The following is a 24912-nucleotide window of genomic DNA, read 5'->3' on the forward strand; positions in this document are numbered from 1 at the left end:
GTCAATAGATAGCAATCTGTTGACTAAAACTGGAGGAACATAAATTGATTTGTCCCACTTGAGCTGATATAGATCTGAAGAATTGTGTAACTTAGGAAAAAGGGTTACTTTTTGGTACTTTAAGCAGCTTCATGATCTCATGGGGTGGTTTAATAAAACTCCACCTGAAAAGTCTATAAACAGGTTCCAGGTTAAAAGATCAAACGTCTCTAAATTCACCTATGAACTGTTTATCTGCTTTAAAGAAGGCCCGAGGGAATCCTTTGAAGGGGGAAAAGGTATGTGGTTCTTTTCGCTTTGCATATATATGTACCAAATATTAAGTGCCATTGTATTTTTAGCATTTTTTTATTTACTCAATTTTCCCATTATGCCAAATGCAGTCAATCAGCCAAGACATATTCAGGGTCTTATTTGTTTTCTATAAAAATGTAGAACACAGTGTTGTATAGTTGTTGTTTTACACATCATTAGCTATAAGCTTTTATTCCTGGTTAGCTACATTAGCCTCATAGCTCTGACCAAACCATCACTTTAAGGCCTTAGACATTTGACATTACACTAGGCTATTATTGCCCAAGTTGTGCTTCCTAATAGTCAGTAGTAAAATGCCCCCAAAAACTTTTGAAATATGAGTTGGAGCATCAATTGCGAGAAAGGCCTTCTTGTTCAATATCAGTGCCTGACCTCATATATGCTCTTTTGACTAAATGGGCACAAATTCCAACAGACACTACAAACATTTTGTTGAAAGCCTTCCCAGCAGCTTGGGGGCTCCATATCAAAGCTCATGGTTTTAGAATGGGATGTTAAACAATCTCATATAGATGTGATGGTCAGGTGTCTGGATACTTTTGGCCACACAGTGTTTCTCCAACACAAAAAGATTAAAAAACAAAAATCTCTCTCAACACTCGTTAAAATGTCTAATGCATCACACAGTGCAGTCTTAGCCAATTAGTATAAAAGTTTTCTGCGTGGGAGCTTTTAGAGGCATTAAACTCTTCAAACTCTGGTTTCCATCAACACCAGGGTGAACAATTCTGACTCAGTAAGTTTCTCTAAAAGAGAACATTTCACATCAAACCACTATGAATAAATTAATCTTCGACATCTTAACAGCTTTAGTTTTGCACTAGATTTAATCTCTAAGCTTTTGTCTATGTAACCCATAGAAAGCAGTGCCACATCATCCTTGTCAATGTGTAGAGTGACCTCTACTGGAGAAACAGGAACGTTTCCTCATTAGTGCTGTATGTAAAAACATGCTCAACCCTTTTTGGACAGATGGTAAACAATTTAGCAAGGGAACAAGATAAAGGATGAAAACAGGTCAACAGGTCAAGATCAATAAATGCGTTTAAAAACATCACACAAGCAAACAAAGAATGTCCAGAGTGAAGCGAAAAGACTTTCACAAACCTTTATTCATAGAACATTCCAGCTGTGTTTAAAAAAAAGTTATAAATAGCTTTCACAGTATAATTCCACACAAATAAAACATTTAAAATGAAAAAGAGACAGACAATCCAGTTATACAGGCTGTAATTATGGTTTCAAATAATGTGTGGATTCACATGTACACCATCACATGCAAAGGTCTGAACACACCGTGGTTTACATGTAATCTGACCAGGGGCGCACAAACTTTGGCATACAACTGTATACTGTATATCAAATTTGGGCATCCCTGGTCAAATAACACGTTGTTCATTTTCTAAGTTCACATCACCTACAGAGAACACACCTCTGCACATTTTAAACACACAATTATTGTTTATTTGCTGAAGTGTACAAAATAAAAGCACACAATGTGGTCTGTGCAATAATTAGGGTTAGTTTTTTATTGTATATTAATTTTTCCAATACAGTTGCAGTAGTGTGTCTCTGTACAGGAAGTGTAACTTATTTATACTCAGGAAGGAAAAAAAAAAAAAAATCTAAATCAACAGCAACGTGGAATTTGGCCAGGACTTTTGCACACTCAATACCAACAAATAAACAGAAACTCTGCACTAAAATATGCAAAACAAATATTTTTTAAAAATCCCTGTAGAGAACGTGTTAACTTCAGAAAATCAAAAAAAAAAGTAATTTGACAGGTGTTCAAACTTTTTGCAACGGTGAAAATATCACAATATAATAATCATCAATACTGATCTTCACAAAAGGCTACAATGTGCAAATGGGCCTTCTAACCAAGCATAACATTGGAACGGTGGTTGGTCAAAATGCTCACTTCCCACAGTGAAAGAGTGGGACACCCCAAACAATTCTGTGGGTGTTTGGATGAATCAATGTATTCAAGGTTTGAAACAACAAAAGTGAATTATTTTGGTCAACATAATGCAGGACAATATATATCGATGACACTGACCGACCAGACATATCACAACATGCAGCAACATAATCGCAACAGTACTATTTTGTCCAGATCATGCAGCCATATGAAGCTGGAATATGTGAGGGTCTCAGGCTAAGATACAGAACGAAAAGAGATGTTTAGGACTGTTTATGCCAAATCATGTTAAGCAAAATGGCAAGTTACAGCAGGATGAAACATACCAAGATGCTTCCAAGAAGCTGGCAGGTGACACCCTTTTATATTAATGGGAGGTCAGTTCTCTTGTTTCTCATACCTGTTGGGCAATTCTGTCCACAGATCAGTGTAAAAGGCAATGAAACAATTTACCCAGCAACTAGTCTTGACCTATGACCTAGATCTTTTACAGTTCCTCATGTGCAACAGTCAGGCTTCCTCTTCCTCGCCTTTTCCTCATACTCTTCCAAGCACACAGTAGGCGACTTCGCCCGTGCCTGCTTTTGGATGATGGATGGCAGGACCAGCTCAAAAAGTGTCTCAAATAGGGAGTCTACGTTGTAGCCCGTCTTGGCGCTCGTCTCAAAGCACATCTTCTCCGCTAAAGGGCTGGTGCCTTCGTTCAGGGCCTTGTAGACGATTATGCGGTTATAGAGTGCCATGGCATCCTCCTGGTGAACCTGCTTGTGAATGGTAGGGGTGTGTGGAGGGGCTGCGCAAGAAGGGGCAGCTGAGATGCCCGATTCCTCCGGCCCAACGTCCTTAGAGGTCTCGACCTGGGCGTACGAGTCTGTGAGGTCAACTTTGTTGCCCACAACAGCGAAGATGCAGTCGCTGTTGGCAGAGTCTGTGAGGGAGAGGAAGCATTCCTCCAGCTGCACAAGGCTTTGCCAGTTGGTGACGTCATAGGTGAGAATGATGGCGGACGCACCGCGGCAGTACATGGAGCCCAAGCCGTGGAACTGCTCACGACCTGTGAAGGAGTAAGAACTGGGAGTCAAAATGGGTTGCATTTTACAGTTGGTGTGCTGCATATTGGGCCCCCAGGACCCAAGGGTCTAAAAAAAAATACAAGCAGATACATGCGTCTAAAAGCATCTAGAAACCCCTTTTAATTAGAGACAGCAAACTTAAGGTGCACCCACTGCTAACATTGGCATTCATTCACATGCACCTGTATATTCTCCATAGGAAAGCATTACCAGTACAATGAACCTAATGTCACCATACTAAATGCCAAGCATCAGACTGAGGCATATAAAGCCAACATTGGTCTGTGTAGCAGTGGATCTGTGTTCTCTGGAATGATTGAGCTCCATCCAATATCTTTGGGATGAGTTGGAGTGGAGTTTGTGATCAAGAACTGATCATCCAACATCAGTACTTGACCTCACTAATGCTTGTGACTAAATTCAATCAAATCCCCACAGCAATGTTACAACATCTAGCTTAAAGCCTTACCAGATGGGTAGAGGCTGTTACTACAAACTTCCCATTAACAGCCTTCATTTCAAAAGAAATAGTGGCTGTGTTTGCATCTAATGTCAAATAATATAAAACCAATCAGAATGCCTGTTATTTCAGTACTGGCAACACATCACTTCCCAAAAATGGCCAAAGTAAAGACAAAATCCTTGAGAAAACCGAGGCTTCAAGACGGCTGCTACTACTGTTTTTAGCCATGCAAAGCACTTTTGTCCAATGATAGCCTCGGACCTTGAATTTTGTCCATTTATATAGATAACAGCAGGGGTCACCAACACTGCACGACAAGATCTACCTTCTAGCAGACTTTAGCTCCAACCCTAATCGACCCCACCTGACCTATCTAATCAGAAGTCCTTCTTTAGCTGAAGGAGGTGTGTTAGTTTTGGGTTGAAGTGCAGAAAAGTAGATTTAAAGGAAGGTGGGCTGGTGACCACCGTCATGAGGTGTTGCAAACCAAATAAACTACTTACCACATAAACAAGTCTAAAAATGATCATATACTTGCAGTTTGTACATTGGTAGCTGTCAGCTTTAAGCTTCCGTTTCTTTTTAGCCACATAGTCATATTCAATGTAGCTCCAGTGCAAAATTAAAGTAGAAATTAGACATCAAACACATCTTGGCTGCTTGTCTACGTTTGGTCTAAGGGGTCAACTGTGTGTTTTTAGCCGAACCACTGCTTCAATACTGTGTGTAACAAAAAAGGATCTGGTAATGTATGCACTCATTCTCTTCAAGGATAGCAGCAAACATCCTCTCATTGATCTCCCACAGACTGAAAGGCCACTCCTCGCTCTCTAGATCTTACTGACCTGATAAATATACCCAACAGTATCTCCAGCAGCTTCCAGCAGCTTCCAGCAGAGAACTAACCAGCATTTTAGTACCAAGTAGCCCAAATCTGGTTATTCATTTAACTACACTGAAGGAAAGACAAAAGGAGCCGCTTTGAGGTTTTTAATCAGTACGACTCAATCACTACAGTAGATAAAACAGAAGAATATGAAAGAAAGTGGAATGTTTTACACTGAAGACATTTATAACCTAAAGCTGGAAAAATCTATGAACTCCTGATCAGGGCACAAGCAGGACAGTGTCTCAAGACTGCTGGGTGCTGTGATCAGATACCAAAGTCACGCAGTCTCAGCTGAGCTGTTCAGTCACGCATTGACGGAAATGCCTACAGCAACCCCATTAACATTGACTTCACCACGCTCTCACACAAATGATAAGGAATGTAAGAGATGCCAGCCGAGAAGAGAGTAGTTTCAGGATGACCTCAAAGCAGCAGCAACAGTTACTACAGAGACGCACATCTAAAACTACACATACGATCCCAAGAACGGTAAAGCACGGAGGTGGGAGCATCACTATTATGGGGCTGCTTCTCTGTAAACCGTACTGTGGCATTACACATCACTGAATAAGACATGCATGGCACTCCATGGATTGGAACATCTAGAGTGTCATCTGCCAAGAAACTGAATTTGGGGAGAAGATTCAACAGTGACTCCAAACATACAGCAAAACTAACACAAGACAGGTTTCTGAAAAAGAAAGTGTTGCCCTGCACAATGTTCTGACTCAAATCCTTTGAAAACATACAGAGGGTATGAATATGTGGGTCCAACAGAGGGACCCTTGTAACCTTGGGGAACTGAAGACAATTTGAAGAATGGGCAAAAACTGAACCACAATGTGGCAAAAAAAAGCTAATTACCACAGACGTCTCGAAGCTGTAACTGCCAGCAACAGCTTTGCAACAAGTACTAATGTTATTAATGTGGTGCTAATACTTTTTTCCTTTCAATTTCATTCTTAAACATATAGTTGTTTGTTTATGAATGAATGTTTGGTCCATATACACAAGCACAAAATCAAAGGACATTATGTGTGTAAATCTGACATGGACAAGGATAGACTTGAGACGCCAAGTTTGCTTCATCTTAAGTGATAAACTATATCTGGGTTAAAAGTGAAATGGATTTTCCTTAACCACAGCTTTAACAGGAAGAGCTCTCTTTCCTGAGACGTCACCACCCATGATGCAACATATTAGGAACAAATGTAATTTCACACACTTTTGGAGATCTTTGACAACATGTGACTACATTTGTCCTATATGTGGCCTACTGCTGCTTTAGAAGGGGCTAATAGTGCTAGACCGGTGCATTTTTATTTTAAACTATACAGTGGCTTATTTACATCATCGCTCATAGGCTCAGCTTACTCCTCATAAGCTGTGACAAAAAGCCATCTTTTATTTTCAAATCGAACATCTGTTTAAATCAGTGCTACCCAAATGTATTAATTCATTCTAACGTTCTATTTAAAACGTGTCATTTATAAGCATTTGTGTGACAAAACATTATATCCATTAATTAAAAACTCCATTTGAAACCTACCTACCTGCTTTATTTCTTCACAGTTTTGTCTTTTGGGCTATTTTTCGGTCTATGCTGTCTATGCCCAGGACTGTAAGGTACTAATATCAGTATGCAAAAAAATTAATTCAATCATCCATCCATCCATCCATCCATCCATCCATCCATCCATCCATCCATTTTCCAAGCCACTTCTCCATCAGGGTCACAGGGGGGTGCTGGAGCGCCTCTCAGCGGTCATCGGGCGGAAGGCCGGATACACAATGGACAGGTCGCCAGTCCATCGCAGGGCAGACAGACAGACATACACAATCACTCACACCTAGGGGCAATTTAGCACATCCAATTGGCCTGACTGCATGTCTTTGGACTGTGGGAGGAAACCGGAGAACCCGGAGGAAACCCACGCAGACACGGGGAGAACATGCAAACTCCACACAGAGAGGACCCTGGTCACCCAGCCGGGGAACTGAACCCAAGCCCATTCAATCAGAAAGTTACTAATACAACAGGAAAAAAAGAAATTGCTCAACTTATTACTGGACACACGAAAGCCAAAGTCCCTGAAATTTATATTTCTAACATTTCACAAGCTGCTGACTCATGGCTTTTCACAGCCATGCAGTAAGATGGAAAGTTGTCTGGTGAAAGACGAGATTTTCCTTGTTCTTGTTTTCTCAGGACCGTGTGAAGAAAAGTGGCTGAGAAAAGCTAAAAACACAGGCAGTGAACCTGTGCTCAAGTTCAACACTAAAGCAGCTCCAGATGACTCCTCACACAGCTACAAAGCAGTTATGATGACTTTTTAAAATGTGCGTAAACCAAATTTACACCGTTTTCTTTGCATGTCGTCGATCAGCCATGCTCAGTGCACATTTGACTAATTTTGCAGTGAAGCTACAAGGCCAATATAGGTTTTGGGTGACCCAAACTAAAGGGGAATTCATAATTCAGTTGTTAGGATATAAAGGAAGTCATTCAGAGTGATTTGATGTGAAATGGGCCCAACTCATTTGTGGAGAAATTTACCAACACAGCCTTTCTTTAAAGTAGTGGTGAAAGGAACCAGACGTCCTAATGTCTACACTGCAAATATGTAGTAAATACTCTGCCCAAAACCACCAGTGAACCTACATGCGTCTTCTGAGTTTTATATGTAATTTTGGTGATGGTAAAATAGTCAAATCTGAAATAAGAAATGTTCCATTTTGTCTTAGAACACCTTTACAGTGGAAATATGTTGGTTAAAATACATTTTAGATCAAAACTTGATGACAGAACTACCGTAAAATCAAGGTCTCAGACATCAGACAACATATTCACAACCATTTCATGTAATAAGGTTCAGTGAAGGGGCTTTTAGTGGTGGACGTCTGGTTCTGGCTCTAAGTTTCTCTAGAATAGTGAATTTAACCACGCAGAAAAAAATAAAAGATAAAAAAATCTGTGGAGTTCCCCTTTAATGTTTAGGCATATTAGCTGCTACATTGCTCCAGCGCAAAACTAAAGAAACAAACCCCAGACCGTGTCTCGGCTGATGGACCACAGCTGAATTAGTCTGAATCTCTAAGCCTAATGCTGTGGTCATTTGATTTGACCCGGAATCACGTGTTGAAGACCACCAAGATGTCTGGGAATGTTCTGGAAATAAGCCAAATCACTGAAAATCGTTGTTATGCTCTTATTTTGAAGTGATTGGTGGGCTTTTTTGAAAGTGGCGCTGGAATGGCGGTCATACAAACCCAAATCCAAACCAAAGCAGGACCCGGCGCTCCTGCGCGCTGTAGTAGCGCCTTCTCGACACACAACAGAGCTCAACAGTTAAGAGGCTCCTTATTCGAATTTTCTGTTCCACCTTAATCGGTGCAGGACGTCCGTTCCTGTCTCTGTACAGACGCTAGTGCGTCTACTTTTTAAGGTGGACTGGAAAATTCGAGTAATGTCAGTTTCAGCCTTGTCAAAAAAGTTAGCCAACATCTTAAAGACGTCTTATCTGTGGACGTAACTGTTACCTGCGGTATCCCAGATAGAGATGTTGTAGGGACCCCACTGCTTCAGGAAGAAAGCCCCTCCAACTGTGCTCAGAGTGTCTTTAAAGCTCCGCTCGGTGTACCTGTGCAGCAGGGACGTCTTCCCCACGTTCATGTCGCCCAGGATGACCATCTTAATGTCGGGTTTTCTCATTTTCCTCGCTGCAGGCATCGTACACGTGTGAATGGAGCTGGTTACAGTCTCGGTCTGGAGGCTGACTCCCTCGGTAATCCCTTCCTTCTCTAAAAGCCAAGCGGTGGGAGTTTAGAGATGAGAATTCCCGCTTTGGTGGCTTAACTTCACCACTTTGCTTATATATCAGGCGGTCTCCGCTTTTGGCACGTCTTGCAGAAAAACAGCAAAGCTGAGAGCCTCATAAGAGCTGCTCACGGGCTGCACTGAGACAGACGCGCGGTTTGTCCCGGACTCGGTGGGAAGTTGGTGATTTTGAAGAAATGACACAGGGGAAACTCACGAGGCGGAACGCACGCGCGCTGAAAAAAAATTCAAAAAATAATTACGCAATCTGGCATGTGTCCCTGACGTCACACCGCGAATTCCTCACTCATGACACAGCACGTTATTTAAACAAAGGGAAGGGGGGGGGGTCGCTGGGGGTCTACAGCACGTCCTTTATTCAGGATATCAGTTGGAAATGGACGTGGCTTTTGCCTCGTATGTCCAATAAGATCAAATAAGTTCACTTTAAAGTTCATTTTACATAAAATATACACTATAATTCTGTTATTTCCAAATTTGTTGACATTAACAGGTCTTGCGCCTTCTGTGGATCTGCTGATGAAACTTTGACTCACCTGTTCTTTCAGTGTGAGAGAACGAATTTATAACCCCGTCAAAATGACTCATTCCTTTAATCTCAAAGATATGATTTGTTTCTACAATAACTTTACTAACAAGCCTCTTATGCTAAATTCTTAATTCATAAAGAGAAGTTTTCAGGATCCAACCCTGTCCCTCTTTTTACTGGAATTTAAATCACTACGCCAGTGTTTACATCTTGTAGAAAGAAAAGTAATGGATTCTTGAATTTCTACGACCAGCTTTATGGAGAGGCACTTCATTAACTGGCTTTCCTCTTGTGTGTGTGTGTGTGTGTGTGTGTGTGTGTGTGTGTGTGTGTGTGTGTGTGTGTGTGTGTGTGTACCTCTTGTACTCTTCACATATTCTTATATCTGATAAAGTCTGATTTTGTTTGTATACTTCATATGTTCTTTAGAAAAAAACATTTCTTTCTAGGCGATGAAAATCCAAGCGGTGGTGAACGAGTGTAATTTAACGGCAAAACAGATAAACATTATTTTAAATACACTCAAACAAATCCCATCAACCAATGTGTGACCCCAGAGGAAAGAAATATCTAAATGAGGTCAAGTTTGAGCAGATCAAGGGAAGTCATAGTAAATAAGGGAGGAATCTGATCCTAGATTCAAGACGTTTTCTCCTGTTTCTGATATTTGGCTCCTGAGAAATGACCCTCAGATTTTATCACTTTGATCAAAATGTCCTCACACACGGTTTAACTCGTTTTTGAAGATGGCTCCCTTCAGTCTGCGAGGAGATGCAACCCCTGAGCAAAAAGCGTTTTGCGTTCTCCATTTCAATAAGAGTGAATCTGTCATAACTGTGCAACATGATTTTCATGCAGCCCAGATCACCCACTGTTAGCTAAACAACACTGGACGATCTCCGGAATCGCATTGAAAGAGTGCAGTGACACCCAACATGCTCAATTGAGGATTGAATGAAACGGACTATGGCGTTGACGTTGTCCAAACAGCTGGAGGAGGTTCATATTGAGCACTTGTAAAATTACATAATAGATTTTATGCTCACTTAAACCATTTACAATTCACTGCATTGTTCTGTAATGATTTACAAGTGAAATAAATCATTTTGAAATTGGATTAATCTTTTTGAAGGTACACTATATTGCCAAAAGTATTCACATACATTCTCATGTATGCATAGTGTATGTGCGTTCTGAATCCACAAGTGACCACTCATCTGCAAAAAGAACAGCTACAACAAACTGGCTATGTAAATTCATGAAGTTATAAGGAGTGTTTAGGCCTGGGGCTGCATTCTGTTAATCTAGGATCAGATTCCTCCCTTATTTACTATGACTTCACTGACAGGAACGGATCCTAGATTAACACTCCTACTCTGAAAAGTTTCATGATTGGCCCAGGACTGCTTTTTCCCTGCAGCATAATACAGGGTAACCAATCAGAACAGAGCTCATTTACATATACGTTTTAAAAGCACAGAAACAAAACCAACCCGTTTCATTCTAAGGCATGAGTGGTGGTAGGAATGTGATTATGTGAATTTTGTTCAAAACTATTTTAAATTACAAAGCTGACCTAAAGGAAAAAAGATGTGGGCCCTTTAATGTTGAGACAATGACTTGATCATGAGTTAGTCATTCAGACCACAAAACAACAGACTAAGAGTTTTTTCTGATACTGAGGCTTTGTGATGATAATGCCTTTTGTTTTTGTGGGCTGTGTGTGTGAAATATATTTATAGAACATAACAGCAAGTGCGGCTATTAGAGATGAGGCATTGATCATTCTGAGTTACAGAAATATTTTACATTCACTTTTGGCAAATTACAGCGATCATCATCACAGACGACAATTGAAGAGTCTCTCAGAGGTTGAGTGCACTGAGATCGCAAAGTGCTTTATCAGTCTGCCAATGCAAAGTTGGCACTCAGACTACAGATAAATACAACTGAACAAAAACTGATCATCTATGGTCTTGATTAGTTACAATGCCATGAACTGCAGTCCCATTGTGGTCCATATTAGGCTGAAGTGGATTCTAACTTTTCTTGTCTTTAATCTCCTTCTGTTGCTGTGTGATCTCCCATGTGGAGGTGGTTCCCCTGTCCTGAAAGCAAAACGCAAATAATGCAAGATAGGTGCTGGAATAAAATGAAAATTTCTTACATAATGATCAAACATGATGAATAAAGAGAACATCATTTAAAAAAAGGTATATGCACAGGACACGGGAAAGTAATAAAGAATAAGACAGCAAAGCTCAGAATTTGTCTGTGTATTCAAAAATACCAGAACTTTTCTGAACAGCAGAGGCCTTCAAGTGAGCCCTTTGAACCTTAAGCCACAAGGATAAACAGGCGTTTGATGAGCACCAAAGGAGGTGCTGGGTACCAGAGATGCAGCTTGCCCTTTTTAATGATTTAGATACGAGACAACTAGACCTTTTTAATGATTTAGATACGAGACAACTAGACCTTTTTAATGAGTCGAAGTTAATTGGATCCAAAAAAGTAATAAATCTTTGCTTTAATGATGAGCAAACAGGCTATGACACAACAAAAGAGAGAGAGAAAACTGAATGCACTTTGCCTGTAATAAAAACCAAAGCTTTTTTTCTCCAACTGAACCCATAGTCTGAAGTCTTCCTTGAAAACCTGAGATAGAATACTCGCTAGACGTAGGTGATACTATGTAAGACTTATAGATAAAGTAATTTGTTTAACCAATAGTCTGGCGTGGGTGATTAGTGTGGCATGGCACGGGCTTCTGTCTATCATCTTTAAAGTAATATATATTAGTGCTTTTCAGCCTAATCTCTATCTGCAGAATCTAAAATAAAATATTTTCTAAAAAATCCTCCCTCTGGACAGGTAGTCCCATCTCAAAGAACAACTTTTACAAATTTAACTGAAGATCTCATGAAAATGTGTTACAAAAATAGATATTTCACATAAACCTTCTGACTATATTCCGCAAATGACCGTTGGTTTTGTGTGAATGGATTTTGTGTACTTTTCCTAAGGACAGGGAAACACTTGGAAATGACAATTATTAATAATAACTGATAATTGAGAATTGAGAATCATATGTCACAGATGCAGGACATAAATAATTATGATGAAAAACACTGGAATGTTACTTTATAATTACAGAGTACATCAGAGAATTCAAGAGAAACTCTTACTACAAAGAAAAGTAAATCAAGTGTTGGTTTGCAGATCATAGAACATACAGTGCAAGGGTCTCTTTTAGGAGAAAATGCCTGGTAGAGGACATAAGGGCACAAAACATGTATATGTGATTTAAAACTAGAATAGCCCTGAAAAGCCTCGAATTCCAGAACATTTAGTGCAGGGGTAGCAAACTCCAGTGCTTGAGGGCCAGCAGCCTAAATAGTGTCCCATTAAAAATGGTTCAACATAATTTTCACCACCTATATAACACCCTTTCTTACAATCATATTCTTTCACATATAAAACTTTGAAAAGGCACATAACACTTCACTTGATCTTAAAAACTGAGAACTAGGGATGTAAACTGTGGCATAGTTGGTATTTGTAGGCTTAAATCTGTTGTCATTTACTCACAAACAAGGAAATCTTACCTTAATCTGTACTCCTAAGGGCACTAGATCCTTCCGTAGGGCATCACAGGCCTTCAATAAGGGTACTCTGTCTGGATGAGGCTTCTTTCTTGGGGGCTGGACACTGTTCTGAAGGTCTTGTGTGGCTTGGCCCTCCACAGAAAGGGCAAAGTTTCGAACCTCGCTGCGGAAACGCACCAGCTGCTCCACCACGTTGTGAAGAACACCAGATAAGTCATCGTGGAACTCCTGCAAGAGAGGATAATACGCCATGCAAAGTAAAGACTAAAGCAATGAATAGTTTGGCTAGAAAAATGTACAAACATCAATCAGCCATGACATGTTTGGTGTCTTAAATTTGCTTCTCAAGATTCACACTGGAACTATGATGCTAATGCAACTAACAAGCAATTAAAATAAATAATTTATCATCATGCAAATTGCATGCTAAAACCATCATAGAGCCTGTTTACAGTTTGCATCCGAATCGTATCTGAATAAAGTTTGGTCGGATTCCATATAACTAATATACATCCCCAGTGTAACTAGATGAGTTTGGAGCGCATGAAAGAACTTGTTTCAGTCGTAAGTTCTGCCTTTCATATTTTTGTTTTGTTGTTTCTCACTTGCTAGTCAGCACTCAGCAAACACATTTCCGCTCACATAATGGTACATGGACAATGAAAATGCATTCTGTTTACACTTGTGTTAAAAGCAGTAAACCTTTCTCTTATTTTGCCTGCATTTCTCTACCATGAAACTGGGTTTTGAAAAATGCACTTGAGGCAAAAACATCTCAAAACTACTGTGAATGTGTCGACACCAGACAACATATTCTCAACCATATCATAATAGCTTCCTGTGAGATGGTCCTAGATGGCTTTAAACTTTACACACATCTGGCTCTCAATTCTAACCCACTAAAACAGAGCATTTCACATTAAACCACTCTGACTAAATTTGCTTACACCTTGATGGTTGAACTATGCAAACACTGCTAAATGCGTAATAGACAAAATCAATCAACATGAGCACAACCCCCTGCTGTGTCTACATACTGTCCACTGCTGTAGGCAGTAAATAAAAACACCAGTGACCACTGACCTTTCTGTCCAAGAGATCAACTCCAAGGACGTCCATGATATCTCTAATGTAAGTCAGCATCGCTCCAAAAACTGCTGGACTCCTAGAGGTCCCGTTAGACTTAACACATAAGAAAGAAGACACATTCAATTAAATACTGTTCACCACTCCTGAAAAATTATTATTCTGGGAAAAAAAAGATCATGTTTTGGCCTGGAAAATTGGGTTTTCTCATTTAAAATGATAGCAAGGTTGCACTACAGAATACTATACAACACGACAAATAACATGTTAAATGCTAGTTCTAGTCCAGAATGCCTAACTTTGTGTGATGTGATTTGATGAAAATCAAACTGCTACACAATTTTTAAATTAAATTTAAGGCTTTTTAATACCTTTTTGAGGCCTCAGCATAACAAAATTAATCCTTAAACAGACTTTTCAGTAGGTTTGATCAGGTCTTCTGTCCTGCAGTCCTTCATCAGCGATCAGTTTAGACCACAGATCCACTGTCAAGCAGGGTACTTTTTTTTTTTGCTTTTATTTACCTCCTGATCTGATATTAGTCATTTAATATGAAGTATTTGCCGAGACCGATCCACTATCTGCCCTTTCATGGATAATGTGGCTACACAATTTAGGGAAGATTTAGGTAAGATTACGCTCTGGCCAAATAATCCTACAGTAAAACCTTTTTATTTAGTGTGAGCATAATTATGAACTGGTAATTGTGTATTTTTCAAAATTAACATCTTATAATGTGTTTAATGGCTTATGATCATATCAGAGTGATTGATCTGATGATTTGGAGGCCTGTTCTGCAGAGAAATCACTGCAGTTTTGATATATGCACAGTATTACAGATTAGAAACAAATTTTTAATTTGAACTCTTTATGTGAAACAACCATCTTATAAGGTGGTGAAAATGCTAAAAGTTCATATGTTTTAATGCGAGCACAGCAGCTGCTCCCTCCCTACCTTGGAAAGAGCTTACATTACTGCTAATGTCAGTTTTAATTAGAGTGCACCCAGTGCATGTTTTGTCAGCATGTTACACGTGACATGCAGCAGAAAACAAGTTTGTTGTTGCAGACACGTTTAGACAGCTAGGGGGATGGTTTAAACATGGTTTTAACATTTGGAAATACTGAAGTTACAGATATCACAAATTTTATGCTTCCTCTTTAAAAGAGGAATTTATGTCCATTAATGCCGTCTCAATGACAGAGGAGTAAAGGGAGTGCAAAGGAACTGGATTGGGTTATTTTATCCCTTATAATATGCCTGAACATCCCTCAATTTAATAACTCTCATAGCAAAAATAATTTCCAGACATTTTATGACCTTAAATGTTCAGTATCTATTCTAAAACTTTAGAAGACTGGATATGAAGTATCCAGTTCTGGCTTTTTCACAACTCCTTTTTTAGTTCTCTTTTTGAAAAAATTAAAAGGTTTAGACTAGGCTGAAGTAAGTTTGTATGAACCATTTGTAATGCATTGCAGGATGTCAGCAGGACAGGTACATATAGGCCATATATGAGCTTACCTTGGTAACAGGCTGAAGCTGACAGTTGCCATGGTAAATGAGACTCATGATTGCATCCATCGCTTTTGGTGTGTCAAAATCATCTGCTAGTGCACTCAGGACACTGGCCTGCGCAGCTGATAACCTTAACAGAACACATCAGGACGACGTGACCAAATCCAGCAATGGAACCTATTCACCCTTTGTGTGTACTGCGCGCAGCAGGCTATAGTGTTTATCTGCAGTTACATTTTCAGTTTCCTACCTCTCCCATAAAAAGCTCTCCTGTATGGTTTGGCACAGTAACTGCCCCTGCATGTAGCCCTGGGCATTGTGGATAAAGGCAGAGATGGCGGACAGTGTGGAACGAGCCTCGTTCATACTGGCATCGCTGTAGTCGATTGCTGGGGAGACAAAAGCAATGAGTCGCGGAGCGTTCTTAGAAAAAAACTGACGTTGACCGTTTCTTTTTAGCTCTAATTAAGAAATTCTTTTCAGGAGCTCAGAAGAGGTGTACACTGCCCCAGCTCAACTGGTTTGATGTTATATTGGATCAAAGTCATTCAGACTCATAACTGACTTGAACTTTAGAGTAAAATTAAACTCATGATGAAGGTAAATCTAAAAAAAGAACATGACAACTAATGCTAACGCATCGATGCTACTGTATAAGATTTAAAGAATGCAAAGCTTACCTGATCTGTACTTGGTTAACAGACAAAACAGTCTGAACTCATTGGCACTGTGGGACTGTAAATAATCCTACAAAGAAAGAAAGAGTGGTATATGTATCAATGTATGAATTTAAATGTGAGAACTCTCTTATTATTCAGTCTGAGATGAAATTAACTACATTAAAAACCAGTAATAGTCTTAACCTGAATACCAAACAAGAAGTATTCTACCAAAGTAGAATACCGCATTTATCAATTAATTTAGCTTGCTTAAGAAAGCTTTACCTTTATTGTGATATAATTCTTCAAAGACTTAGACATCTTTTCTGAACTGCCTTTCAAATGGAGGTGCCCTGAAAATGTATATGAAGTAAATAATTTGCATTGAACTCTTGTCTATTTTCAATCCTTACAAAAGTTCCAGAGAATTGCAGTAATAATCAAATTCATCTGTCATTCATTCAATTTTACATTTTACAAAGACTGTTAAGCTGATTGACCAATAATAGCAATACAGACTGAACTAGTAAACTTACTATACACACAGCTCTATCGTGGCAAAAAGAGAACATACATTTAAAAGAGACAATTAACAAACCACTAAAATAACTAAAATGCTGTGCTACAATATTTGTATGATTCATGAGTTACTGCTGTTTAAAGAATCTGACAATTGAACTGATTATTATACGTGATAATTTACAGTAAAATCAATCAGTAAGGCTGTTTAACTAAAACTACAGAAATCTGTTCAGTTTTTGACAGTATGAAAATTGGTGGATTTAATTCCTCAAAATTGGCATTCGTTAAAAAATTGTCAAATCTTTCAGGACCTATTTAAAGGAAATACAAACCTCAATTCCAGAAAAGTGGGACAATATGACAGGATTGATCCCTGCAGCATGTTTCTACAAGTTAAGACTGTGCTATGCACATCCAGTCAACAATGTACAGAAATGCCACCAAATTCTCTGGGCTTTGTGGTCTGAGGAGTTAATCTTTTAGACCGTTTATGGAAATAATGGACATTGTGTTCTCTAAGCCAAAGAATAAAAGCACCATCCACACTGTTAGCAATGCAAAGTTTAAAAAAAAAAACAGGTACTAGCATGGGCAACATGCACAACTATGAAGGCACCACTAAAGCTAAAAGATATGCACATTTTGAATGCATTATGAACTGAAAAATATGGCAACAAAAGGACTCATCTGAAGGAAAAATGGGAAATATACTGCTTTCAAAACTGGATCAGTTTGTGTCTTCAGTCCCCAAAAGATTATTAAATGTTGTTAAAAAGAAATGTGATGTAACAGTGGTAAACATGCTTCTGTCCCAAATTTTTGTCACATGCATATCATTTGGAGTGAGTGTGAGTTCTAACAATCCTAAGGTAAACCATTAAACATTGTCTTGTGTACTGTTTTCAATTTACTTTAATACAGGTCAAACTGAATTTATTAACCATTTCCCATACTTTTCCAACTTTTTTGAAATTGAGGTTTGTACTTTTTTGACAAATACTTTGACATTACAAGTTGCAGATATTCAGTGCACTTCAGAACTTTCAATCTCATTTCAGAAAGAAATGCCACTGCAGCATGAACACTGAAATCAACCTACTTGGCTCCACCGCACTGTGCAGTGGCTTTACCTGAGTGCAGAAAATAGTTTCCCCATTGGTCACACTTGTGGTAGGCCTCACACTGAGCTATTTCATTCTCATGATGAGGAAAGGCCAAGTCTAGACCTCCTGAGTGGATATCCAACTGGCTCCCAAACACAGAGCTACAGAAAAGAGAAGGGTCATTCCTTAGCAAATCAACTGATGTGGCTGGCTTAACAGATATTTCTATAAAACAGTTCAGTGCAAAGGAAGTACAGCAGAATCAAAATGTTTTTATATTTGTCAAGTTCATGATGTGCATGGAAATGCTCTTGGTGCTTTTATCAACATATTTTTTTAACGTGATCAGTGAACGGCACAGCTGCAATGACTACAAGAAGTCCTTTTAACGTACTATAGGAAGCATTGTGTCAAACAGATGTGGCCGTGTGGTGCATGACGGGACTAGACATGAGAGTCACAAAAGCTGCCCCTTATGCAAATGTCTATGCACATTTTGTCTGTCTTTTACTGTCTTTGTCTTTGCACTGTTTACTATGCATATTTTACTACTGCACTGGAAAGTTAGCCTGATAGTGTTTCGTTATACTGTACCACCCTGTATTGTATAATGACAATAAAGTTGAATTGAATTTAAATGGATCAGGCCAATGTGACCAGTCAACACAATCAGAAGTCAGAAGGAGTTTGAGTCTAAAGATCCTTGTTTATAGATGGAGCACTCAGTGTTATGAGGGCGATACCAACTGCCAACTGTCCTGTAGCATGATCAGAAGAACAAGATCAAGTAAACTAAGACAACCTCACACACTGGCCTGCAGGCAACTTCTGAGATGTGAACTTTTGAATGTCTCAGTTCATAGGAAGTACTTACCTAGCAATGGTGGAGCATTCAATGTGCCAGCCAGGTCTTCCCCTTCCCCATGGAGACATCCAGTAAGGTTCCTGTGGTTTAGAGGCCTTCCACAGGGCAAAGTCCCGGGGGTCCCTTTTCTCCTTGACCCCTGGGAAACAAATGACTGATCTGAGACCAAATCGACTAATACTAGGTTAGCATGGGCACTGGACATCTGCCACACTGCAGTGTTTAGATCCAACCACAATCTAACACACCTGATACAGGTAATGAAAGCCTTTAGGGACATCTGGATATTAGAGCCAAATATGTTGGTTCACTCCAGGGTGACAAATCTCCAGGAGCAGGACTGGGCACCCCATACCTGACAGTTTGTGCCCATACAAAACATCTTCATAAGCACTTACCTGGATGGATATGAACGAAATACTAGTATCACAATTAATTTGCCTCATTTTACCTAGCAGTATACAATGACAATGCCAAAACATTATGACCGCCTAATATACTGTTGGTCCTCTGTGTGTCGCCAAAACAGCCTCGCCCTTTCGAGGTATGGACTAGATCTCTGAAGGTGCCCTGTGGTATTTGGCACAAAGACATTATCAGCAGATCCTTTGAGTAAGACATGAGGTGGAGCTGCAATGAATCAGACTTGTTGTTCCAGCACATTTCACAGATGTTCAAATGGATTGAGATCTTGGTAATTTTGAGAACACTTTGAACTCTTCGTCACGTTGCTCAAACTATTCCCGAACACTGTGCACAGTCTGGCAGAGTACACTATCCTGCTGCCTTCTGGGAAATCCATGCCATGATGTAAACGAAAACAAGTCTTGTCTGACCAGTTGACAACCATCCATTGCTCTAAGGTCCAGTTTTGATGCTTGCACGTCTATTGTAGGTGCTTTCCACAGTGAACAGGTGTTAGGATGGGCACTCTAACGCAGTCTCTGGCTACACAGAAGAGAGCAACGTACTGTGTGTTGTGAGACATTTCTCACTTTCATTAAAAATATCTATGACTTCCTATGATTTTTGGTCACCCATGCTGACCAGGAGCACCCCACAAGCCTCGCAGTATCAGGGATGCTCCGACGCAGTTATCTGGCCATAACATTCTGGCCTTTATTATAGTTGCTCAGGTCTTCACATCTGCCCATTTCTCTCACATCCAATATGTCAAGTATGAGAACTGATTGTCCGCTTACTGTCTCATTCATAAGTGGTCATAATGTTTTGGGTATTAAAGATGCACTGAATCAGTAATGTGACATGGCTTGCATTATTTTGACCAAAAACAATACTTATACTTTTGTTGAATTAGAAGAACGTGTCGCTTCATCAAAACAACCACAGGGACACTGATCTTAAACTGTGATTGACCAGGATGCTCACAGCACAGAGAAAACAGCTTGATTGACTCGCCTGCATATTGCAGCCTTGTGAAATATCAGTAAGGCCAATATAAAACAACAAACAAACAATATATTGTGTGGCTTTAGTAACTGTAACACATAAAAACATGGAATAAATAGTGTGGAAATACACTACCATTCAAAAGTTTAGAATGACTGTTTTGAATATTATTTTAACCACAACAAGTAATACAGACATAAATACTCAGCGCTAGAGAGCAAAAGATACATTTAGATGGCAATCAATATTACAAGCATTTTGGCAACAACAAAAAGTTTTCAAGGAAAATAATACACTGTAATCATTTATATGATTTGATATAGTTTAACAACTCGGCTGCCTCACAATGACTGCCTCAGTGTGGCTGTTACTTTTAAAACACAAAGCATTAGAAATACTCATTTTACTGTATATTCAGCCAGGCATTTTAGAGTCTTCATTCTTAATAAATCATTGTTTACAGCTTCATACATCTTTCTGGACATCTATAAATTTTAATTATTTCATTTTTTTTTCTTTACCGCTTCCTACTGATTATTTGTAATGATTATTTGCAAAGAACTGGCTTTGTATTACTAAAAACATGATTCCAACTTTTGAATGGTAGTGTATGTTTTTTCTGTAATAAACAGGTAAGAAACTTTGTGGGCCCAAGTTTAAATCATGTGAGACATGACTGTACCTGGTGCCTCAGCAGCATCTCCAAAGTTCACCAGCTTGCCGTAACGACTACCAATGGATCTAGTATCAAAGTAGACATCTCCTATGAAAAAGAACACAGATAAGATTACACCTTTTCTTTAGCTTATGGTAACATACCATTCAACTCTGAATTCATGAGAGCCAACATGAAAGTAAAACTGACCTTGACCTGTGGCATAAGCATGGCCATTGCTGATGATGCCTTCTATAAAAGCTACAATCTGAGGTATGTTCTCTGTGACTCTCATGTACACCGCCGGGGGAAGCACCTAAACAATCAAAAAGAAAGTTAGCTCAGAAAATTATGGGACGCTTTAAAGCCTATTCATCACCATTACTGTTATATATACAAAAATTCTTCTGGAATCAATGTTTCCAGTAATATTAAAATATTTAGTTGCATATAAATGCATAATGTGTTTTTAACATGTTTTTTATGATTCTGAAACTAAAGTTACAAATTATTTTTAGGGAGCCGTGAAAAAAAACTACATGAAAACGGATTATTACATCTTGGGGCAAATAACAGGAAACTGCTGTAATAGCAGCATATTTTAATTTAAAACTTGTTGTTCCCAAACAAAAAAAACATAAAAAATATATTGTAATGTCGTTTTATGTCAATCAACAGTACATATTAGTATTTATGTAAATAGTATATTACTATTTAATAAAATTACACAATTGTTTAAACTGTAGCAATATATGAAGATTCCAAAGTTTTGAACAGCAGTGTATGAACATGTATACACAGTACTGTGCCAAAGTCAGAGACTGCTCTTGACTTATTTAATGTCTAGTCAAAACAGCCTTATAAGAAAAAGTATTACTTTGTGTGTTCAAGGCTTGTGAGGCGCTCTCAGTCATTTGGTAGAGTATCTACCAAAAAAGGTCAGAGAAGGTAAAGGCCTTCCAGTCTTTTCCAGAGACTTGTTTTCACTTTCTCAAACTCCAAAGTTCAGTTGTAGAAGTTGGTTGCGTTCCCTGCTTCTAATGATCCAAGTAATCCCAAACACACTCAGTGATGCTGAGGCCTGCAGTGGTCAGTCCACTGTACTGAGGACACCACCAGCTTCTTTGTTTGATTTGCAAATGTCAGTGTTTTTGCATATTTCCTTTTCTCAGCAACATTTAAAACACAAGGTCTCTATCCTTTCAGACCCAGTACTGAGTTGTCTTCCTATGGTGGAAGGACAGACAGGACTTTTTCAGATATGGTGACAGTTTTGGTGGTCTACCACGTCTTGCACAGTTGTAAGGAGTCCCATTTTTCCCTGCATCTTTTAATAAAAACTCCAAGTCTGAATACTTTCCTTTGACTTTCTCCTTCTTTGTTCAAGTGGATTATCTCATATCGGATCTCCTGAAAAATCAATAACTTGTACTTAAATGGCTGTTTGATTGGAAATGAAATAAATGAAAGACTGTCACACACTGGCACAGCACTGTATTTGAATTGGACGATTTTTACGCCAAACACGTGATCAATTCAATCATTTTATTTGGCCAGTCTGTTACAGTTTAATGATGTAAATAACATGAGTCACTGGGGTTTATTGAAATTTACCCTGCACTGAAAAAGGCTCATCTTTTTGTGTCATGTGGTTACACACAAAGAAAATCAACACAGTTGCTTTTCTGAAAGAGGTTTAATTATTACTGCAATCATGTCATACATTTTATTTAAGTGCAACCACTTGACACATTTTAATAGTGTAAGTTCACAGAGACTCTTTTTTCAGTGTGCAAAGTGTGAGCTTCAGTATAAAAAAAGGCAATAAAAGTCAGCCAAAAATCATTAACCACCTAATTTGGCTGCAAAAAAATCTGAATCGCCTCTAAAAATTCATAATTGGTGAATCACTAACATAAACAGAAATGTGGAAAATACATGTGCATTTAGAGTGTATTACACTGAAACAGGGATGTTAGACCTTGAGAGCCATCATATCTCTTTTAAACTCCTCTTCATACATTCTGGCAAGCACAAAAGGTGAGACGTTCTCCTGTGAGACAAAACAAGAACCATTTTGCTTTAGTACAACAAAGCAGACATTTCACTGTCTGAAGACACAAAACATCAGCCGAAACGCACTTACCTCAAGGCCCCTTTGTATGATCTTGTCATCGATGTCCGTGATGACCATGACATGAGTTACGTTTATTCCGAACAGCCTGGTCAGAATCCTTTGCAGAATGTCAAATCTGACATAGGAGCTTGAAAAGAAAAGAGATCAGGCAAGAACATTGGCTGACTGACAACAGCTGTCAAAGTCCCATGTATATGTGGGCATGTGCCCAACTGAATGAGCGGTTAAGCAGACACTCAGGCCAAAAAGACAAATCCATGTCTGAGATGTACACAAAGTCATTCAAAGTGGTTGCAGTGAAATGCTCTGTTCTAGAGAAACGTGCTGAGTCAGAATCGTTCGGTGGTGGTGACAGGAACCAGAGTTTAATGCCTCTGAAACCTCCTTTACAGAAAGTTATTACATGCTTATATACATGCTGCTTGATACCTGACACGTAGTTTTATGATAAGGTTTTGGCTTTAAATGTATGTAAAGCCATTTATTTTAATCCATTCATTGTGGAAGGGTATGCGTAAGGCAAAACCGTCCCCAAAGAGGACAAAAATGTTTGTGCTTCACTGCATTCAGATTTATTTTAGCAGCATCGATACATACAATTCACATAAAAGCAGAGAAGACACGTGTTACTTCACTGATGGTTTTGCAGAATAAATAAAATGTTTATATTTGTGTTGTAGACATGGCCTCTGGTTCCTTTCAACACCACTGCGAAGAAAACAGTCCCTACGTTTCTCAACAACAAACCATTTCACATCAAACCCTGAATAACATCTCAAGGACCCAATTATTCCGAAATTTTGAAAAACTGGTGCCATTCCCCTTTAAACGCTGGTCCAGAAAGCCCCTTAAAGTCGTGTTAAACAGTTCAGAAAACAATAATATTAACTGTCAGTGATCTTCTGAACTAGTAATGCATCTCAACTGACTCTCAGGACTTACCACGCATGGCCAAGGTGGGCATGGTCATAAACTGTGGGTCCACAGCTGTACCTACACAGACAACAACACTGATATAAGGACTATTTCAGCGTTTTCAAGTACACCACTTCAACCTGAGGGTGTCTTACCAGGTTGCTACTCCTTCTTTAGCCAAAACCAAAGGCTCCTTCTGTCTGGTGAGGCTGTTGTATGTCTTTAAGCCGGTGTCACGACCTGCTGGTTTGATCCATTTGCTCCCTGATTCAGAGCACACTGCTCGAGTTGAAACCAACGAGGCTGCATTTCTGACTAGTGTCAAAAAGGGCCTCATCGTTACCGAAATGTCGCTGTGATGAAGCAGAGCATTTGTGTTGTGTTGTCTACATCACTTCGAAACGGTTGACTAGGCTAGGTTGGCTGAAGAGTGAAAGTCCTCTTCATTTCCTCGTTTGCTATCAAAGTTTAGCACCTGTCCTCTACTGTAAAAGACTCGTGAACATATAACGCCAAAACCAGCGCAGGTACAGTCACTAAGAGCCTTGTTTCTAAGCCAAGTACTTCGCCTCTGTGTCTGTTACTGACATTTTCAAAATGGCCACATTCCGTAAAGCTTGCCGGAGTTAAAAGGCTGTGTCTCAAATGGCACCTTGTCTAGGGCACTAGAAGTCATTAAACGATGGATTCTACAGCCAAATCGTGCTTTATGTTGGCTAGAAATCCATTTATATTCAGATATAAACTCCACGTCCCCTATATTTAATATCTAGTGTATAATTTGGGTGCAGTAGCCTTAGTTTCAGATCACACATAGTGCACTATATAGGGGGCAGTGGAGCTAAGTGGGATTGAGGACACAGCGGAACGATAAAGCGCTTCTCCCTTTAATTCTCAGTGATATTCTCAGTGATAGTGACATAAAGTCGGGTTTGGCATTTTTCTTTAAGTCCCATTAAAAACCATTAATTTCCAACACACGAGTACTGCATTTCGCCTTCTTGTGGGTTTGTTTCACCGGGTTGCCAGGTTGCTTCTACAGTTTCCAAACAAACAACTGTCTGCGCTCAAAATTTCCGCTAAAATACTAAGTAATATATTTTTTAAACCGGTTGTACGTCACTAATAAACTGCTGGGTACGTTAACCAATGATCTTGCCTTCGAAAGTGTGCAGGCTGTCTGTTTACTAGGGAAGATGTAGATGTGGGGTTATTTGGAAAATAACTCCTAGTTATTATTTTAATTTGTTAGCTCATTTGTTTAAATTCACAAAGTAAAAATTATAAAGCCAGAGCAATCCTTCCAGCTTTCCAAAACTTTTTTTTCTTGTTTGCCTCTCGCAGAGGCATGGAAAGAATTAATACATCAACATTACTGCAAAAACATTTTGGAGATTTTGAAATG

At 39.2% G+C, this 24912-nt stretch overlaps 2 protein-coding genes across 2 annotated transcripts; both read right to left on the minus strand.

Moving 5' to 3' along the window:
• Positions 1-1749: 1749 nt before the first annotated feature.
• On the minus strand, positions 1750-8684 carry LOC108434661 (ras-related protein Rab-20-like). Its single transcript, XM_017709978.2, has 2 exons — positions 8205-8684; positions 1750-3293 (listed from the first exon to the last, which is right to left on the minus strand). Exons 1-2 carry the CDS (start codon positions 8392-8394, stop codon positions 2737-2739), a joined length of 747 nt encoding a protein of 248 aa, XP_017565467.1. The 5' UTR covers positions 8395-8684; the 3' UTR covers positions 1750-2736.
• Positions 8685-10608: 1924 nt separating this feature from the next.
• cars2 (cysteinyl-tRNA synthetase 2, mitochondrial) lies at positions 10609-24125 on the minus strand. Its single transcript, XM_017709992.2, has 15 exons — positions 23663-24125; positions 23535-23585; positions 22602-22719; positions 22437-22508; positions 20666-20771; positions 20483-20563; positions 18400-18529; positions 17553-17686; positions 16186-16253; positions 15922-15988; positions 15492-15630; positions 15248-15371; positions 13720-13818; positions 12637-12864; positions 10609-11139 (listed from the first exon to the last, which is right to left on the minus strand). Exons 1-15 carry the CDS (start codon positions 23842-23844, stop codon positions 11071-11073), a joined length of 1668 nt encoding a protein of 555 aa, XP_017565481.1. The 5' UTR covers positions 23845-24125; the 3' UTR covers positions 10609-11070.
• Positions 24126-24912: the final 787 nt, after the last annotated feature.

Source organism: Pygocentrus nattereri, chromosome 12 (genome assembly GCF_015220715.1).
Source record: "Pygocentrus nattereri isolate fPygNat1 chromosome 12, fPygNat1.pri, whole genome shotgun sequence".
NCBI lineage: Eukaryota > Metazoa > Chordata > Actinopteri > Characiformes > Serrasalmidae > Pygocentrus > Pygocentrus nattereri.